The sequence below is a fragment of the Haematobia irritans genome, chromosome 2 (genome assembly GCF_050003625.1).
Source record: "Haematobia irritans isolate KBUSLIRL chromosome 2, ASM5000362v1, whole genome shotgun sequence".
NCBI classification, from domain to species: domain Eukaryota; kingdom Metazoa; phylum Arthropoda; class Insecta; order Diptera; family Muscidae; genus Haematobia; species Haematobia irritans.
Window position 1 is genome coordinate 17,245,353 of NC_134398.1, and position 22,059 is coordinate 17,267,411.

Below are 22,059 nucleotides of genomic sequence, written 5' to 3' on the forward strand. Positions count from 1 at the left end.
CCATATAGAACAATTTCACTTCTTGAGGGTATAGAAGGCGCACTGATCATGAAAATTGCCTGAAACTCAATGTAAAATTTCCAGATTTTACTTCTCGGGTGAAAATCTATAGATTTAAGATTTCAAATGAAGACGTTATTGTATAATTTTCTTGCACACTTACAAGACATGTTAATGATACCTCTAAAACTCAAATAATAATGGTTCTTATAAATCCAGAATCTGATATAGTCTTCATAGGTAAAATCATTAAATTTAACTTCGGGAAGTGTACTGGTTGAACTGATCTGCTTGGGAAAATATCTGTCAGCAAATCCTCCTGAAATTATCAAAGGAAACTATTATATTTGATTCATGGTGGTGGGTATTTAAAATTCGGACAGACCGAACTAACTGCTGTATATATTTTTTTAACCTTTATTTGTGTTCTTCTTCATTTCATTGGCACATTATTTAGTCTAAATTCCAACACAAGTCTTTTCCAGGAATTCTACACCATATAAAAATATATTCCTAATCAAAATTTTGGTATATAGTGACATGTTGCTCGAATTTTGCTATAAAAAAATCCATATCAGTAAAATAAAAATACAGTCGGATATCAGGTAATTGATATGGGGAAATTCCACCACATATTGTATATGAAGGGAATGATTCCAAGGTTAGGTTAGGTGGCAGCCCGATGTATCAGGCTCACTTAGACTATTCAGTCCATTGTGATACCACATTGGTGAACTTCTCTCTTATCACTGAGTGCTGCCTGATTCCATGTTAAGCTCAATGACAAAGGACCTCCTTTTTATAGCCGAGTCCGAACGGCGTTCCACATTGCAGTGAAACCACTTAGAGAATCTTTGAAACCCTCAGAAATGTCACCAGCATTACTGAGGGGGATAATCCACCGCTGAAAAAATTTTTGGTGTTCGGTCGAAGCAGGAATCGAACCCACGACCTTGTGTATGCAAGGCGGGCATGCTAACCATTGCACCACGGTGGCTCCGTGGTATCATCATTTTCCAAAGGCTGACAATTTTAAAATCGACATTCTTGGATTATTTACTTTCGCGATGAGTTGTCCTAACCACTGTGTAAAATTGCACTTCGACTAACCCGTTATAAAAGATTCTTCGAGGCGTTAAATTTGTGGTAATTTACGTCAGCTTTAAGGCTTTAAATTGAAAAAAAAAATTATAAAAATAATAATAGGAACCTGAAAAATTTTCCAATTAACGTCTTAATTGAGTTTTAAAAAATATTCAATTAAAAATTTAATTGATTCAATTTTTTTTTTAAATTGTAACAAAAATCAATCACAAAAAATAATAGTATCAATTAATTTTTTAATTGGATCAATTAATTTTTTAATTGACTTTCAATTAATTGTTTAATTCACATTATAATTTCTGTGATTGAAGACATTTCAATTAAAAAATTAATTGGATCAATTAATTTCGTGATTGATTCTGATTTTTTATGTAGAAGACTTCTCAGCCAGTGCTATCTTGGTGATTGTTACTTGCGTAGCAATAAGTCCTGAGTAACATGTTTTAATGGTTACTTTTGCGCTTTGCTATTCTTGTGGGATGACTCTCATATATGTCGAATATTGAACTGCTCGGGTATCTCGTTGAGAGATTTTTTATTGCTAACATTTTACTCCTAGAGATACTGAAGATATTAGAGATTAGAAACCCTTTGAGCGATGTTAAGGCCAAAGACCGCACTCACTAAACTTATGCAAAAATGTTCGAATTCGAACATTCGATGTTAAGGCCAAAGACTACTAAACTTATGCAAAAATGTTCGAATACGACTTTGACTGTTCGACTCTTTTTGATTTTCGATTTTTGTTGTATCGCTCTTCAGGGCCTTTCACCCAATATTATACTACCCCCATTTCTTACTTATAATGTACCAGTTTAAAAAAACAGAATTTCATATTGCTTTGAATTTATAATATGCTTTATGATACCGCATTAAAAGATATCTATAGCTCAAAATAGAAATTCCACCTCTTATCGAGTGTCTGAAAATTATGCTTTTGGCGCTTGATTGATAAATTCAAAAAGTCTAAGCGCCAACATTCCTCAAGAATTATTAAACTTCGAAAGAAAAAAAGCAACAACGAAGACAATAACACCACACCACTCACTTGTTTGTGAATGAATAATTTCAAGTGGCTTACTCTTCCATAAAATATTTTAATCTTATTACTGTTGTTTATTTTTCATATTTCGTTTTATTTAAATGGAACACTCGCATGTTCTCTGGCATAGTATTTTCAGTTTTTTTTTTCGTATTATGTATGTGCATATCTTTGCATATTGATGAACATAGACATGATTATCAGGTGTATTTTTCGTGACAATGATGTAGAAAATATGAGTAAATTCCAAGCAAGAGAAAATCGTTGCAGTTGGAAGAGTGTGGATGAAATTTTGTGGCCAATTTACAAAAAAAAAAGTAAAAATTGACTATGTAGTGTTTTGTCTCAAATGCATTGCCAGAGTATGAATTATGTACTGGCCGCATTTGTATGAATTACAGGCAAATGTAAACAAGGGAGAGATCGGTTTATATAGGGTCTCTAATCTTATAGACTTTTGATTTTTTTCATCCAAAGCAAAAATGAACTTGTATGCCCCCATCTATATGAGATGCATCGTTGTTGCAATATTGGAAATGCCTAGTGTGGAATTTTGTAACTTTTTCCTCCGTGGCAGCAGCTTTCGGGGCACTAGGACCAATCTGGCTGAGATTTGGAGCACGATAGTAAATTACTCTTACAATGCGCTGCCTCAATAAGATTATTATTTGACTGGAGTGTTGAAACACTCGGATATAATCAAACCGGTCATGCCAACACCATTGCACCACAGTGGCTGAGAGTATTCAAGGATCATGATAGGATTGCAAAGACCCAGAATCGATTTCTCTACCAGTCGACTTTTTGTCAAAACTAAAAAACGAAAAATATTCATAGCTTAGATCAGTGTCACCGTTGTACCACTTTAATGGTGAATTTTGTTGTTTGTTTGAAATAAATTTTTAATTAAAAATTTAAAAAAATTTTCAACACTTTTGTTCGATTAAAGAGTTAATTTTATCAATTAATTTTTTAATTAAAAATTTTAAAAAGTTCAATCATCTTAATTAACTTAATCTTTCGATCTTGATTAAAAATTTATTTGTATCAATTAATTTATTAATAGAAAAAAATTTCAACTTCAATTAACTTTTTAATTGGAAATATATTGGTGACATTTTTTTCTGTGTACTATATTTCAATCACTTTATACAACTATTTTTAATCTTTTTAGTTTGTTTCAAAAATTCATAATTCAACAAAAATTTTAACTAAGAATTAAAAAAAGTATCCATAATTTTTTAACTGTCTTACTATTCTGAGCTTGATTAAAGCGTTAATTGTGTTAATTAACTTTTTAATTGAAAATTTAAAAAATTTCAATCATTGACTTAATGTTTCTAGTTTTTAAAAGTTTAATAGTATCAATTGATTTTTGTATTGAAAAAGTTTTCAACATCAATCAGCTTTTTAATTGGAATTATGATGGATATTTTTTTTCAATGTACTTTTCCTTTATTTAAAAAAAAGGTGTTCACTTTTTTAAAATGAATGTGCCAACTTTTATTGCAAATTCTTATTTTCAGAAATTCTTAACGATACACACAACAAAATATTTCTTGTCTTCAATCACGAAATTAAATGATCCAATTAATTCAAATGTCTTCAATCACAAAAATGTAGTATCAATTAAAAAATTAATTGATACTATGAATTTTTGTGATTGATTTTTGTTTCAATTAAAAAATTTGTTGAGTCAATTAAATTTTTAATTGAATATTTCTAAAACTCAAGATTTAAATTGAAAAAATTTTCGTGAAATTTTTTGCTGGCTCAGATCTTAACTGGTTCAGTTTTTCCACCCCATCCATGAAAAACTCCTTCTAAGAAAAATACTAAATTTTGTGCCATCTCCTTTCTTTCAGATACCACAACCACTGTCGATTGTACCATTAGCTCAGAGAGTAAAGGACAAGAGTGTCTTGACAATGTCTGTCAACGTTTACTCATACAACAGCCAGAGTTTTTTGGTCTCCGTTATATTGTAAAAGGCAAAGAAGATGAAATGAAATGGATCGATTTGGAACGCTCGCTAAGTCGTCAATTGGAAAAATATGCAGCCGGAACAAAGATCTATTTACGAGTGCGTCATTATGTTACCACAGGCGTACGGCATTTGAGTGATGAGGTGACGCGTTACTATTATTTTCTACAGCTTAAAAATGATATCTATGAGGGTAAAATAGCCTGCGATATACGTACAGCCATATTATTGGCCCTCTATTGTCGACAAGCTGAATACGACAGTTATCAAAGCGATAAGCAGACTAAAGATTATTTGAAAAAGTCATTGGTGTTGCCGAAAAATCTTCAAGGTAAGTCCAATTAAGGCTCTACGAGCATATTTGAAATAGTTCCAATTCTTTATGCGTTTGTCAGAGTTTATTGCAAAATTCTTATGTAGGCGGCGGCATGTGTTTGACGATAATCGCAAAATTGAAAAATTATTTTAAATACAATTTTTATTTGTTTTTTTTTTCTTCTCGCATCTACATATGCCTTCATTTCAGCTAATTCACTATGTTAGGAGTTAAGAGATAAGATACATATGTTTGCATTTTTATAGAAATAATTATCTGGTATCTGGTTAGAAAAGAAAATTATTAGCACATTTGCGTGATTCATTTATTCTGGCTATATAAAGAATTATCGACCAAAATTGACGTCAAAATTGTCTTGATTGAGTCATTAGTTGTCTGCAGAATAGTTTCCAGTAGACCTTTTTTGTGTTGTGTATAATAATGTGGGTGGTGGTATATTGTTTTTGTTTTATTTATTTCTTTAAATTGATATTGGTAGCAAACAGAGTAGCATAATAGTTGGAATGATCGTCTTGTCAAATGTTTCACTTTTGGTTAAGTTTTTTCTATAGTCACCCAATTCGCTAAGGAAACGAAATACATAGAACAATGAGGAAATTAATATAAAGGACTTTCTGATAGCTTTTTTATAAAGAATTTCCGACTATATTGTGAATTTGCAATAACTTTTGAAGGGTACTATTATTTAAGCGAAAATACAATGAGGGAAAAAATAGTGTAACGACAGGAAAATACATTTTCACAGAAACGAAATCGTCCTAAGAGAGTTTACAATAAAAAGGACGAATTAGAGTGCATTTAAGAGAATGACAGCAGATATCATACAAGGAAACTTGGATCCTCTTTTAAATCTACCTAACCTAGGGAGGATGGTATTAAAAAAAAAATTATTTCTATCGAAAATTTTCACAAAATTTTATTTCTATAGAAAATGTTCACAAAATTTTATTTCTATAGAAAATTTTCACAAAATTTTTTTCCTATAGAATATTTTTGTTAGAATTTTATTTCTATAGAAAATTTTGTCAAAATTTTATTTCTATAGAAAATTTTGTTAGAATTTTATTTCTATAGAAAATTTTGTCAAAATTTTATTTCTATAGAAAATTTTGTTAAAATTTTATTTCTATAGAAAATGTTCACAAAATTTTTTTTTCTATAGAAAATTTTGTCAAAATTTTATTTCTAAAGAAAATTTTGTCAAAATTTTCTTTCTATAGAAAATTTTCACAAAAATTTATTTCTATAGAAAATTTTCACAAAATTTTATTTCTATAGAAAATTTTCACAGAATTTTATTTCTATAGAAAATTTTCACAAAATTTTATTTCTATAGAAAATGTTCACAAAATTTTATTTCTATAGAAAATTTTCACAAAATTGTTTTCCTATAGAATATTTTTGTTAGAATTTTATTTCTATAGAAAATTTTGTCAAAATTTTCTATAGAAAATTTTGTCAAAATTTTATTTCTATAGAAAATGTTCACAAAATTTTTTTCTATAGAAAATTTTGTTAGAATTTTATTTCTATAGAAAATTTTGTCAAAATTTTATTTCTATAGAAAATGTTCACAAAATTGTATTTCTATAGAAAATTTTCACAAAACTTTATTTCTATAGAAAATTTTGTTAGAATTTTATTTCTATAGAAACTTTTGTCAAAATTTTATTTCTATAGAAAATTTTCACAAAATTTTATTTCTAGAGAAAATTTTATTTCTATGGAAAATTTTGTTAAAATTTTATTTCTATAGAAAATTTTGTCAAAATTTTTCTTTCTATAGAAAATTTTCACAAAAATTTTATTTCTAAAGAAAATTTTGTCAAAATTTTCTTTCTATAGAAAATTTGGTAAAATTTTATTTCTAAAGAAAATTTTGTCAAAATTTTCTTTCTATAGAAAATTTTCACAATTTTTTTTTCTATAGAAAATTTTGTCAAAATTTTATTTCTATAGAAAATTTGGTAAAATTTTATTTCTATAGAAAACTTTTACAAAATTTTATTTCTATAGAAAATTTTGTCAAAATTTTATTTCTATAGAAAATGTTCACAAAATTTTTTTTCTATAGAAAATTTTGTCAAAATTTTATTTCTAAAGAAAATTTTGTCAAAAATTTCTTTCTATAGAAAATTTTCACAAAAATTTATTTCTATAGAAAATTTTCACAAAATTTTATTTCTATAGAAAATTTTCACAGAATTTTATTTCTATAGAAAATTTTCACAAAATTTTTTTTCTATAGAAAATGTTCACAAAATTTTATTTCTATAGAAAATTTTCACAAAATTGTTTTCCTATAGAATATTTTTGTTAGAATTTTATTTCTATAGAAAATTTTGTCAAAATTTTATTTCTATAGAAAATTTTGTCAAAATTTTATTTCTATAGAAAATGTTTGCAAAATTTTTTTTCTATAGAAAATTTTGTTAGAATTTTATTTCTATAGAAAATTTTGTCAAAATTTTATTTCTATAGAAAATGTTCACAAAATTGTATTTCTATAGAAAATTTTCACAAAACTTTATTTCTATAGAAAATTTTGTTAGAATTTTATTTCTATAGAAACTTTTGTCAAAATTTTATTTCTATAGAAAATGTTCACAAAATTTTATTTCTATAGAAAATTTTATTTCTATGGAAAATTTTGTTAAAATTTTATTTCTATAGAAAATTTTGTCAAAATTTTTCTTTCTATAGAAAATTTTCACAAAAATTTTATTTCTAAAGAAAATTTTGTCAAAATTTTCTTTCTATAGAAAATTTGGTAAAATTTTATTTCTAAAGAAAATTTTGTCAAAATTTTCTTTCTATAGAAAATTTTCACAATTTTTTTTTCTATAGAAAATTTTCACAAAATTTTATTTCTATAGAAAATTTGGTAAAATTTTATTTCTATAGAAAACTTTTACAAAATTTTATTTCTATAGAAAATTTTCACAAAATTTTCTTTCTATAGAAAATGTTCACAAGATTTTATTTGTATAGAAAATTTTGTCAAAATTTTAGTTCTATAGAATATTTTGTCAAAATTTTATTTATATAGAAAATTTTGTCAAAATTTTATTTATATAGAAAATTTTGTCAAAATTGTTGTTTCGATAGAAAATTTTTTCAAAATTGTATTTGTATAGAAAATTTTGTCAAAATTTTATTTCTATATACAAAATTTAGTCACAAATTTTGTCAAACTTTCTACAGCAGAGCCTTTTGCTTTTTTTTAACTTGTCAAAAATGTATTGGGGATTTTTGTCAGGAATTTAAGTTTAAATTGGGGATTTTTGGGGACGAAAACATCATAATTTGGGGACAAGAACTAGAAAAATACTGGCAACACTGCTCATGAATCCTGTTTAGAATTTTCAGGTCTAGAGGCTCTCTTTTGTAACGCTAGATTCCGCGTTACCACATTCCTCGGTGGTTATCGCCTATCCACCAGATGGTGATAAAATTATATGGGATAACACTTTCTTGTCTTCATTGCAACCATTGTATTCTCCATCATAGCAGACCTCTTACAAAACGTGATCTTTTTAATAGCTAGAGCCATACCAATAGTTCCCTTGAAATATGTTAGGTGGTTCCTAGTGCTGCCAACCCATGCGCTTTGTTATTTTCTGGGGTGGTCCTAATCCACAAGATTATGTGAATATATAACTTCTGTGCCATCTCGTTGAGAGATCTTGTTCTGTTAACATTTCAGCCTTAAGTGATTAGGTAACTTTTACGAATTCGAGCTTTTAGGAAAGAGTGCTTACTCCCAAAGCTATAGTTCTCGTAGCCTTATGACCTTTGTTATAGCTGACATTTTGGCTAATATTTCAAGAGATAACAGCTGTGTTTAAAAAATGGAGTAAAGGGGAATTTGCGACGTTGATGCTGGGCACAGAAATGAGTGGACACCAAATCCGGGAGTAAATATTGTGGACTGTATGATGTGGGCTAGAGGAGCAGCAGGAGGTCACCTTAACAATAGGAGATTTGTGGATGTTAATCAATTGTCATAATTTCTCGATAAATGAGAAATTATGACATGTAGCAAAACCGAGAAGTGGAAATAAAAAATCGAGAGTTACAATTTTTGGGGTTATTCAAATATGCTCACCGTTTGAGATATAAAAGGCAATAGGAAGTTTGTAGGTCTTTAAGCCTACCACTAAACCTACATACATATAATGTTTTTAAATGATAATTCACAATAACTCTAAGGTATTTGGTAATTTCGATGAGTTTTAGGATTTCAAAGATACATTTTTTTAATTCATACTACGTTTAATTCAAAATATTATGACCCGTGTAAAAATTGAGAGATCTAATCATGTCTAATAATATCAAAGTATATATAATTATATCTGCTCAGATATGGTTGTAGATATAAATAGATCTACGGAGATATGTTATGTATAGTGCTATATATGATTAGATCTGATTCAAGATCTCATTATATATGTTGTTATATCTATTTATATCAGTCATATCTGGTAAGATCTAATTATATATCTTCATATATGACATCATATCTAATTATATATACTATATATAGCTCCATATCTAATTTTATATATCGCATTAAATTATGTACCAGCTGTGTAACACGGATAAAAAATATTTGAATATGTTTGTGTGTAAAAATAATGTGTTTGTTACGGGAATACTAACGTGATATACTTGGTTACAAGCACGTATGTTTGGTCGCACATCAAAACAAGTGGTGAACATAACCAAACAATCTTTATATGTTGTGACAGTTTCAAGAAACCCTTTTAAATACCATTTTGAAGTGTCTTCATAAAATGCTTAACTTTCAGACACAACTGTCTTTTTGTTTTCAAAAATGTCACCCCATAACTATCACCATTAGCAACGCCTGTAGTTATTAAATTTGAAAAAAAAATATATATCAAATATTTGATAATGCGAGTTTCATATTTTTATTTCATATAAAAATCTCATTTTTCGAGGAAGATAAAGGAGTATGAGAAGGTAAGTTTATTGTTTTGTTCCTATTTTTATATATTGAATATTTTCTGTTTTAGGAGGATGAATTTGTGGTAGTCCAGGAAAAGATTAAAAGAAGACAGCGGAGCAACGTAAAGATTTGTGATCAGGCCATATCCGAAGTTGCGATAGAAGGAAGTATTATCCAATTTCAAAAAGAATACAAATTTGGAGATGATTTGGATTGTGAACCGGATACATTCCCGTGCAATTATTCATAGTATGGTATTTGGAGCTTCGCACAAACCATTCAATACAGCGCTGGTTTAAATTATTGGGTACGAGAAGCAAATTTTGGTAAGTATATGTATTATTTGCAAATATATCTTTAAATATGTTAGACTGATAATTATTCTGTATATTTTATATTTTTCAGAGTTTTCATACCGAGTAGTCAAATAAAGGAATTGCGAGACTCATTTAAAGAAATGTTTGCAGAGAGCAATGTACTAACGCCTTGGGAAATTTAAATGCCAGAACCCTTGGTGGCTATGTATATATATTTTGTTTTTGCTGTTGTTGTTTTTTTTTTAATTCGTAGACTTTTATACCTAGACATACATATAATGTACATATGTTTGATCCAACTTATAATATTAAATACTCTTTTCATTATAAAACCATAAAATAAATCTTTTTTATTAATTACTGTAATTTCACTAATTTTGGAAATTTGTAGATAAAATTATATATAATTAGATATATTAACATCTAATTATATCGAATTAGATATAATTAGATGTGGGCCAAATTTGAGATCTGGTCAGATCTAATTCCTTTAGAATTAGATCTGATCAGATATTACCATTTTTCGGATCTGTCCAGATCTGCCTACATATACTATCATATCTAATCAGATATGGCAGAAGATCTAATAATATCTGGCCAGATCCACCAATTTTTACACGGGCGAGCATAATATTTTTAGAATAAGTCTAAATGTTAATTTAGACAAGATGAAAAATTGCATTAAGGGATTCTGGACATGATTGCTAAATGTGTTGGAGATACACAAACTCGGCATTCCAAAATCGCACTGCTCCGCCAAAGCTTTACCCCTTCGGTCATTAGCCAAGATCGAATGTCATAATTTGTTATGCACACAAAAAAATAATTTTTGGATACAATCGCGTAATTAATTGATGCAATTAATTTTTAATTGAAATGGCTTTTAATAGACAAAGTCTATTAAAAAATTAATTGATATATTAATGCTTGTGATTGATTTTTGTTTTGATTAAAAATTTTGTTGAATCAATTAAATTTTTAATTGAATATTTTTGAAAATTCAATTAAAATTGGAATTGGAAATATTTTGGGTTTTCCCGTGTACGGGGAGTTTACAAAAAAAGGCTAGTTAGAGTGCACTTAACTTCGAGTCCCTATTTACCCAGCACTTTCAAAAATCGCCCTGCTGTCATTAGCCAAGATCGAATGTCAAATATAACCACAACATAGCTTCTATTTCTAGGAATTCTATATTTGTTTTTTAACGTTTCTTGTTATTTTAGGTCTGGCCAACGATGACAATATCCTGGATAGTCTTATATTGGAAGTTCTGCAACAACACTCTGGTATTCAGCATCTTACGACATCGCAAGCTGAGGAAATGTACATACAATGCTGTCAGCAACTAGAAGGCTATGGCGAGGAACGTTTTCAGGCCAAAGATAATCTTAGCAATGATATAAATCTTGGCCTCGCCATAAATGGTATGGTAGTGACGGCAGAAAATGGTCGACAATATTTCCCATGGAAAGATTTTCATACGGTGACCATTGACAAACGAACCATACGCATTGAACAGAATAAATCCGATGGTACCCTATTTGTGGGATCTTTTATATTCTCGGAAGCTGATACGGCCCGTTACTTTTGGAAGTTGTGTATAACACAGCATAAATTCTTTAAGCGTTACATAGACGAGGATTCTTCTTCGAGTATGGGTGATGTAGAGAGTGCCAATGGTATTTCAATAGGTGGTGGAGCGGAAGGTATTAATGCCTCAGCATATAGCGGATATGACTTGAGTGATTCCCGGGAGGATCTTTTACTTGAACATCGTGCCATTTATGTGCCCGGAGCAAATAATTCTGTTACAATTGGTGGCGGTGGCGGCGGCGGCGGAGGGGGTTATCAACAGCCAGTGAGCTCACAACAACAAACCCCAGAGTATATGTCCTCGGGCCAGTCTTCACATCATCAATCGAATTCTCAACTGCCTCCACATGGTCTTATCACTTCGGCCAATTCTTCATCGGCATTAATGTCTTCCAACATATCTTTGGCAGCTAGTCATCAGTCAGGCAGTGGTCGAGCAGATAATAATGGCATTAATGGTAGTGCTCTGCATATGGCAGGCATTCAAGGTGGTGGAGGAGGAGGAGGCCAATTGGGACAAAATTGGCTGGGTAAGGAATACTCTCATGACTATGTGTCTTCCTCACAACATCTGTCCAATAGCATATTGGATACACGTCTTCAGAGCAGCTCCTGCCAGGATTTAAGTAATAATAATCTTCAAAGTAGTTCTAGTTTCTTAGGGCATAGTAACAACAACAATAACAATAACCATTTATTAGTAGCAGATGCCCATGAAAGGGAACGTCTTAAAGCAATGCTGCCAACTTATCGGCCAGCTCCGGACTATGAGACAGCAGTCCAGCTCAAATATCGTGCCCCCTCCAACGAACTGTATAATTTAAACCAGCTACAATACCAGGCTGCAGCTTTAGCTGCTCATAACTCTGCAGCAGCCTATTATGCAGGCTCACAGCCTGATGTCCATCAGGCAGGAGAAGGTTTGTTGTTTGGTCATATGGCCACACATCGATATCCAGATGTGGCACAGCCAGCTCAAGCAATGCATGCTCAATATAATCTAAGTGGAGTATCCCAAACTGCCGGTATGGGAGGGCCTTCGCATGGCAATAATGTTTACATAGATGTGTCACAGCGTTTACAAATGATGCGAACAAAACCGCCGCCCCCATATCCGGTGAATCGCTTAAGTTCATCTTCAACCCCAGATTTGGCAGTGGCTTCACATCGTCCATTGTTGGGCTATCGTGCCTATGTGTCGGGATCATCACCTGATTTAGTATCGAATCGTAATCTACTAAATTCACAGTACCCCTATGCAGGTCATCCTTCTGGTTTGGTTAGTGGTGCTGGTATGAGTAATGTTGGTGGTCAAATAACTACTTCATCGGGGGCAACAATGTTACATCAGTATCCTTATATGGGCCACATGGGTCATTCGCAATCGTTTTTACCGCCACATGGCACTTTCGAAAATCTAAACATGATCGAGGAACAACCCTCGATAATGTCACAATTGCGTCAAGCTGCTGCCGTGGCAGCAAATACTCAAAACTATGAACAGAATTCTCCAACATTGCCACCTTCGGGTTATCGTTCGTCCAATACTCTGCAACAGTCTCAACCAGCGGCCCTACAACGCAATGCCATGAATGGTTCAATAGAGCCAATATATGAAAATGTGCCACTGCCACAGTATCAGTCATCTTCATCGGTGACACCGCAACGCAATACGGAGCAAAGATCTTCGGGCTCGTCTACATACAACAATGAACAGGTTATGCGAAATCGGACGTCATCCATCCAATCGGCTCCTCCCGGTGGGGGTATGCTAAATCAACAACCTCCAGTGCCTGCTGCCCGGCATCATCATTTGCAACATACACCGGATGAACCCGATGAAATTTCCATGAATATCAAGAAATTCAATCATCAGACACAACCTGATCGAGCAGCTAGTACGGATATGCAACTTTTGGAACCCACACCTCCCCAGAGAGCAATAAGAGCAGCATCTGCTGCACCGGCCATTGGACAGAGCAGTGGTAGTCAGGAGTTTGTTACACCGGTTAAAGTAACTCCTCCCCCCAGACAACATAGGAACATGAAGAATTCCTCGTCGGTGTCGGCAGATGTACTACAGCAACCTCCCACTTCATCGCCCATGTCTTCGTCAGCATCGGCTATGAATTCCACACGTCTAACAACATCAATGTCACATGACGATTCATTGCATCAGCAATTCTCCACCCTGAATTTGTCTTCCAACTCATCATCCATGTACAATAGCACCCTCGATACCACAACAACCAGTACTTCAAATTCTTCCACCAAACAAGAAAAACGTAAAAAGAGATGGAATTTCCTGGGACGAAGTAAAACCCCTGACAAACAAAAATCAGCCACATTGGGAAGGGAAAAGGCGAATACAAATACGAAATTACAAAAAATTAAACTGGCTCAAGATGATCTTAATTTGCATCACCGCTGGTCGACAGGTGTGCCAAAGCTTCAACCGATTTCGGGACAGTTTTCTAAAGATAAATTGGTAGGAAACAAGTTTTTCCCACATCTCAACAAACATCCATTCATTTTTTTGCCTTTTTCTACAGAGTCAAATACTTAATGACAAGCTGAATGATTCTCAGCTATTTATGGAATTCGAAGGTATTCCCAAACGCAGGGAAATGGCTCGATACGATTGTGCCTTAATGGAAGAAAATACTATGAAAAATTCTGATCCAAATTTTCTACCATATGATGATAATCGTGTGCGTTTAACGCCAACTATGGAGAATCGTCATGGTTATGTCAATGCTTCGCATATATCCGTAAGAAAAAATTTAAAAAAATGATGCTATGATGGAATTTGAATAACTTTATCTTTTTCTCTCGCATAGGCAACTGTTGGGAATAAGCAACGTTTTTATATTGTGGGCCAGTCTCCTCATGAAGATTTGACAACACGAATCTTCTGGCAATGTGTATGGGAAGCTGATGTTTACTTAATTGTCCAATTATCTGAGGAACTTAATTACATACCCCCCAATACTAATCAGCGAATGGAGTTTGGTCAGGTGAGTGTAAATGCATTTTAGAAAAACGATTTTGGAAAAAGAAAACCAATGTTTATGGTATATACTTGGGTGGTCCGATAAGAACATAGAGTCACCGCCTGGGGTTTCGGTAGCACAGTAGATGCTTTCGTTTTTCCAACACTCATAGAAATACGCAACGCTCGCTTCATATACATAACCATACAAACCTGAATACAACAAATGTTTTTAATGTCAAAAGCAAAACAGCCTATTGTAGCCGAAAAAGTTGAAGTTTATGTACAATTTTTTGTGCGCGTACTCGTACCATATAACTGCGTACGTTTGAACTTTTTTCGAAGCAAAGAAAATCACGAAGAATTAGCAGCGTGCTCATTGTGTGTCGGCGAAATTTTAAACATAGCAGCGCCTCTGTTGGAGAATAGTGGCAAAACTATAAATAAACAACATAGCAGCGCCTCTACAGGAGAATAGTGGCAAAACTATACAAAAACAACATAGCAGCGCCTCTATTGGGGAATAGTGGCGAAACTCATTCATCACTTAATCTCTTTCTCCCATTCCCATTAATTGGTTTTTTAAACTCGGGTAACATAATCAGTAATGTAAAAAAAACAGTCTCTTACGATAACTTGCTATGAAGAACCGCAGTGAAGTCAAAACTTAAGAATCATCAATTTATCTGCTAAAAAAAACAGTCTTAGAAAACTGAGTTAAAATTGTTGTACATCAGAAGTTCTGTCTTTAGGATTTAAAATTCTATCTAGGCATATAAAAGCCGAAAGTCTTTTTAACTTCGTAAAACAAAATAGTCGATATTTTGTAATGTTCAAACCCGGTTAGGTTAGCTTAGTTGCAACTATTAATTATAGGCTCACTTCTCACAATATTCTGTCCATTATGATACCACAAGTGCTGAACTTATCTTTAATCAATGAATGCTGCCCGATTCAATGTTTAGTTCAATGACAAGGGACCTTCTTCTTATAGTCGAGTTCGAAAGGCGTTTTACTCGTTAACACTCAGTCACTAACATTACTGATTTGGTGTTTTGGACGAAACTGAGATTGAACCTTTGACCCTGTGTTCCAAAAATCGGAGTGAAATTATTGGAGGTCTATCTAAATCTGAACAGATTTCAACCAAATTTGGCGTGCATAGCTAGAATGTTAATTCTACTCCCTGTAAATCGGACGAAAGATATATGAAAGCTTTAACTACTTCTGAAACGAGTTATTCCAAAATCAATAAGGTTCTATTCTGACCCAAAAAACATACATACGCAAAATTTAGAGCACGGTTATCACGGTTACCACAGGTGGTAGAATAGAAATAAATCTTGGACCAAAATTTTCTACAGAAACAAAACTTTGACCAAAATTTTTTTACAGAAAACTTTGACAAAATTTTCTATAAATATAAAATTGTGAGAAATTTTTCTACACAAATAAAATAAATACCAAAATTCTCTACAGAAATACAACTTTGACCAAATTTTCCTATAGAAATAAACGTTTGCCAAAATTTTCTATAGAAATAAAATTTTGAAAAAACTGTAGAAATAACATTTTGACAAAATGTTCTACAAAAATAAAATTAAAAAAAAAAAATCTATAGAAATAAAGATTTGACAAAATTTTCTATCAAAATAAAATTTTGACAAAATTTTCCATAGAAATAACATTTTGACAATATTTTCTATAGAAATAAAATTTTCTATAGAAATAAAAATTTTGACAAAATTTTCTATAGAAATAAAAATGTTGACAAAATTTTTTAAAAATATAAAATTTTGAGAAAATTTTCTATAAAATTTTGACAAAATTTTAACAAAATTTTCTATAAATATAAAATTTTGACAAAATTTTCTACAGAAATAAAATGTTGACAAAATTTTCTATAGAAAAATTTGTTTTTACAAAATTTTCTATAGAAATAAAATTTTGACAAATTTTCTATATAAATAAAATTTTGACAAAATTTTCTATAGAAATATAAAATTTTGACAAAATTTTCTATAGAAATAAAATTTTCCATAAATATAAAATTTTGACAACATTTTCTATAGAAACACAATTTTGACAAAATTTTCTATAAATATACAATTTTGACAAAATTTTAACAAAATCTACTATAAATATAAAATTTTGACAAAATTTTCTATAAATTTATATTTATAGAAAATTTTGTAAAAATTTTTTATAAATGTAAAATTTTGACAAAATTTTCTATAGAAATAAAATTTTGACAACATTTTCTATAGAAATAAAATTTTGAAAAAACTGTAGAAATAACATTTTGACAAAATGTTCTACAAAAATAAAATTAAAAAAAAAAATTCTATAGAAATAAAGTTTTGAAATAAAATTTTGACAAAATTTTCTATAGAAATAAAATTTTGACAAAAATTTCTATAGAAATAAAATTTTGACAACATTTTCTATAGAAATAAAATTTTGAAAAAACTGTAGAAATAACATTTTGACAAAATGTTCTACAAAAATAAAATTAAAAAAAAAAAATTCTATAGAAATAAAATTTTGACAAAATTTTCTATCAAAATAACATTTTGACAATATTTTCTATAGAAATAAAATTTTCTATAGATATAAAAATTTTGACAAAATTTTCTATAGAAATAAAAATGTTGACAAAAGTTTTTTAAAAATATAAAATTTTGAGAAAATTTTCTATAAATATAAAATTTTGACAAAATTTTAACAAAATTTTCTATAAATATAAAATTTTGACAAAATTTTACATAAATATAAAATGTTGACAACATTTTCTACAGAAATAAAATGTTGACAAAATTTTCTATAGAAAAATTTGTTTTTACAAAATTTTCTATAGAAATAAAATTTTGACAAATTTTCTATATAAATAAAATTTTGACAAAATTTTCTATAGAAATATAAAATTTTGACAAAATTTTCTATAGAAATAAAATTTTCCATAAATATAAAATTTTGACAACATTTTCTATAGAAACACAATTTTGACAAAATTTTCTATAAATATACAATTTTGACAAAATTTTGAAAAAATTTTCTAAAAATTTATATTTATAGAAAATTTTGTAAAAATTTTTTATAAATGTAAAATTTTGACAAAATTTTCTATAGAAATAAAGTTTTGACAAAATTTTTCCATAGAAATAAAATTTTGACATTTTCAATTTCAATTTATTTCAAACATCAATACATAGGAAGCCTAATAAGGCCTATAATACATGTATTGTAAGATTAACTACTACGACTAAGTTGTAGTATAACTAATTTAATGGTAAATTTCTTATCAATGATAAATACATTACAATTAAAACTATAAATATAAAAATTTGACATTTTCTATAAATATAAAATTTTTACAAAATTTCCTATAGAAATAACAATTTTGACAAAATTTTCTATAGAAATAAAATTTTGACAAAATTTTCTATAAATATAAAATTTTTACAAAATTTTCTATAAATATAACGTTTTGACAAAATTTTCTATAAATTTTCTACAAAAATAAAATTTTGACAAAATTTTCTATAGAAAAAAATGTTGACAAAATTTTTCCATAGAAATAAAATTTTGACAAAATATTCTATAAATATAAAAATTTGACAAAAATAATATAAATATAAAAATTTGACAAATTTATCTATAGAAATAAAATTTTGACAAAATTTTCCATAGAAATAAAATGTTGTCAAAATTTTCTATAGAAATTAAATTTTGACAAAATATTCTATAGAAATAAAATTTTGACAAAATTTTCTATAGAAATAAAATATTGACAAAATTTTTCCATAGAAATAACATTTTGACAAAATTTTTTATAAATAAATATAAAAATATATATAAATATAAAAATTTTACAAAATTTTCTATAGAAATAAAATTTTGACAAAATTTTCAATAGAAATTAAATTTTGACAAAATTTTCTATAGATATAAAATTTTGACAAAATTTTCTATAGAAATAAAATTTTGACAAAATTTTCTATAGAAATGAAATTTTGACAAAATTTTCCAGAGAAATAAAATTTTGACAACATTTTCTATAAATATAAAAATTTGACAAAATTTTCTATAAATATAAAATTTTGACAAATTTATCTATAGAAATAAAATTTTGACAAAATTTTCTACAAAAATAAAATTTTGACAAAATTTTCTATAGAAATAAAATTTTGCAAAAATTTTCTATAGAAATAAAATTTTGACAAAATTTTCTATAGAAATAACATTTTGCAAAAATGTTCTATAGAACTAAAATTTTGCCAAAATTTTCTATAGAAATAAAATTTTGGCAAAATTTTCTTTAGAAATAAAACTTTGACAAAATTTTCTATCGAAGTAAAATTTTGACAAAATTTTCTATAGAAATAAAATTTTTATAAAATTTTCTATAGAAATGAAATTTTGACAAAATTTTCTATAGAAATGAAATTTTGACAAAATTTTCTACAGAAATAAAATTTTGACAAAATTTTCTATAGAAATAAAATTTTGACAAAATATTCTATAGAAATAAAATTTTGACAAAATTTTCTATAGAAATAAATTTTTGACAAAATTTTCTATAGAAATAGAATTTTGACAAAATTTTCTATAGAAATAAAATTTTGACAAAATTTTCTATAGAAATAAAATTTTGACAAAATTTTCTATAGAAATAAAATTTTGACAAAATTTTCTATAGAAATAAAATGTTGACAAAATTTTTTCTATAGAAATAAAATGTTGACAAAATTTTCAATAAATTCAATATCAAATATTTCTGTCGAATAAAATCACATTTGTTTATACTAACTACAAAAATTTGATCAACAACTTCAAAATAAGATTTTTTTAATTTGGTAAACTGCGGCCTAGACTTTGATTACAAAAATGTGTTCATAGACAGGCAGACGGACATAGCTAGATTTACTAAGGGGCCGGTCCTGAGCATTATTGCCAAAGACATCGTCTCCTTCGAGGTGTAGCGCAGGGTATAAAAAATCGAGTTAAGCTTTTCTTAAGTGAACTAAACATATTCTTTATAGAATGCTCGGATTCACCCCTTGGCCCTTATTAACTTTATTTAAATAAAATTTAGAATACATTTCCTATTCCAAGCCTTCGCTTTTCGTGCTGTAATTCTATTAACAGTCCTCACAAAATTTCTTTACCATTTCCTTTTATTCCATTTTAGTTCCAAGTTTATCAGGAATTCTCACAAACCACTGATCGTTGTATTACCAGTAAACTGCGTCTTTATCACATACAATCAAGACGTTATCGTTCTGTTTGGCATTTGAACTACACCGATTGGGGTGAACAAAATTGTCCGCGTGATGTAAATCATTTCTTGGATTTTCTGGAAGAGCTTAATTCGGTACGTATGGCTTCGATAAATGAAGTACCGCCGGGACATAATACAAATCCCCCGGTACTATTGCATTGCCTAGAGGGTGGTGGCAGATCAGGAGTAACATTAACAGCGGATTTATTATTATATACTCTGGACCATAATGAGGTTAGTGTTGAAATGTCTTTATATTCGTTGATTGTTGGCATATTTTAATTTTCTCTCTCTCTCTATTGAATGGTGATTTTAGGATTTGGATATACCTCGAGTTATTGGAAATTTACGACATCAAAGGGATAATATTATTCCTTCTTTGGCTCAATATAAGTTTATTTATAGTCTACTCATAACATATCTAAAACGAACGAGATTGATCTAGAATAATGTATACAATTTTTTTGAACAAACCAATCACGAAACTCTTTTGGACTATAGTTTTTCTTTTATTGTATTTTTTCTTTTTCTATTTTTTTTGTGCAGTGTCATGTTGTTTATGCTTCATTTATTTGCTTTTGCAATTTAAATGCTGCCTTCTAATTTAATTTATATTGTAAAGGAAATGCGAACAATTTTTCATTTTTCATAATGGGTGCTTGTTTTACTTTTCTCTTGGTATTCTTTTTCATCCAGTAAACGCTTTCAATCTTCTATTTTTTTTCCTACAATTTCTATAGTTTATCTATATATATTTCTTGTATATATACAAGTCGATTATTATACGAATATGAGAGGAAAAAAAGCAAAACATGTATTTTTTTATTTTTATAATATTTATATAGTATATACACGATTTGTTTTCTTAAAAGTAAAAAAAGGTATGAATAGCTGCTTCCATTATCATTTATTGTTGATACAACTTCATTAATATCATCAAGTTTTCTTGTTGTTAGCAATTTAAGCTTAAGACAAAAACGAGTTAAAAAAATGTGCCTTGTATTAAAAAGAAAAAACACAAACTTTAAGTTTATAATAAAATTTATACAAACTAAAAATTCATAAATTTTAAAGGGGTTTTTATTTCCTGATCACCAAAGCTTTAAATCTAAAAAAAATGCAATAATATTTACTTTCATATGAAGGGTATATAAAGGGTGATTCTTTTGAGGTTAGGATTTTCATGCATTAGTATTTGACAGATCACGTGGGATTTCAGACATGGTGTCAAAGAGAAAGATGCTCAGTATGCTTTGACATTTCATCATGAATAGACTTACTAACGAGCAACGCTTGCAAATCATTGAATTTTATTACCTAGAAAAGTTGGCAGAAAATCCGCTTTTTTATCGACAAATTTTGTTCAGCGATGAGGCTCATTTCTGGTTGAATGGCTACGTAAATAAGCAAAATTGCCACATTTGGAGTGAAGAGCAACCAGAAGCCGTTCAAGAACTGCCCATGCATCCCGAAAAATGCACTGTTTGGTGTGGTTTGTACGCTGGTGGAATCATTGGACCGTATTTTTTCAAAGATGCTGTTGGACGCAACGTTACGGTGAATGGCGATCGCTATCGTTCGATGCTAACAAACTTTTTGTTGCCAAAAATGGAAGAACTGAACTTGGTTGACATGTGGTTTCAACAAGATGGCGCTACATGCCACACAGCTCGCGATTCTATGGCCATTTTGAGGGAAAACTTCGGAGAACAATTCATCTCAAGAAATGGACCGGTAAGTTGGCCACCAAGATCATGCGATTTGACGCCTTTAGACTATTTTTTGTGGGGCTACGTCAAGTCTAAAGTCTACAGAAATAAGCCAGCAACTATTCCAGCTTTGGAAGACAACATTTCCGAAGAAATTCGGGCTATTCCGGCCGAAATGCTCGAAAAAGTTGCCCAAAATTGGACTTTCCGAATGGACCACCTAAGACGCAGCCGCGGTCAACATTTAAATGAAATTATCTTCAAAAAGTAAATGTCATGGACCAATCTAACGTTTCAAATAAAGAACCGATGAGATTTTGCAAATTTTAGGCGTTTTTTTTTAAAAAAAAGTTATCAAGCTCTTAACAAATCACCCTTTACAAGATGGATTCAAGTCATCCTAAGCAAGAGCTTACTAGTCATACGAAAATTAAAATATGCGATTATTGCAACTTGGGGAAGGAGGGAAGAATGCAAAATATTGGGTAATTGATTTAGTCGCCAATAGATGTCGTGGGAGTCATCTACCATCTAGTATGTACCCAGCAAAAACTAGGTAATCACATCTCATTACAATTGACATTACCAGGAGTAAAGCTGTCATTACACTTTGCATTACATTGCGGCGAGTTATAATGACTAACTTGTAATGACAAAAATAAATACTTCTCGGTAATTTTCGAATTTTTATTCTCAAATTTTATGCAGTTGTAGTTAACGATTTAATA

General features: G+C 29.6%; 1 protein-coding gene and 1 long non-coding RNA gene across 2 annotated transcripts in view; both read left to right on the forward strand.

Annotated features, from left to right (window-relative positions):
* Positions 1–20,688, forward strand: part of Pez (protein tyrosine phosphatase non-receptor pez) — a 29,952-nt gene extending 9,264 nt beyond the window's left edge. Inside the window, exons 2-7 of the mRNA XM_075293481.1 lie at positions 4,012–4,461; positions 10,980–13,837; positions 13,902–14,120; positions 14,190–14,366; positions 19,533–19,856; positions 19,939–20,688. Coding sequence (XP_075149596.1) covers positions 4,012–4,461; positions 10,980–13,837; positions 13,902–14,120; positions 14,190–14,366; positions 19,533–19,856; positions 19,939–20,067 — 4,157 coding nt within the window. The 3' untranslated portion in view covers positions 20,068–20,688. The remainder of the gene's footprint in view (positions 1–4,011; positions 4,462–10,979; positions 13,838–13,901; positions 14,121–14,189; positions 14,367–19,532; positions 19,857–19,938) is intronic.
* Positions 9,359–10,031, forward strand: LOC142223611 (uncharacterized). Its single transcript, XR_012718820.1, has 3 exons — positions 9,359–9,453; positions 9,507–9,765; positions 9,845–10,031. It is a non-coding gene; the product is annotated as an uncharacterized LOC142223611 (long non-coding RNA).
* Positions 20,689–22,059: the final 1,371 nt, after the last annotated feature.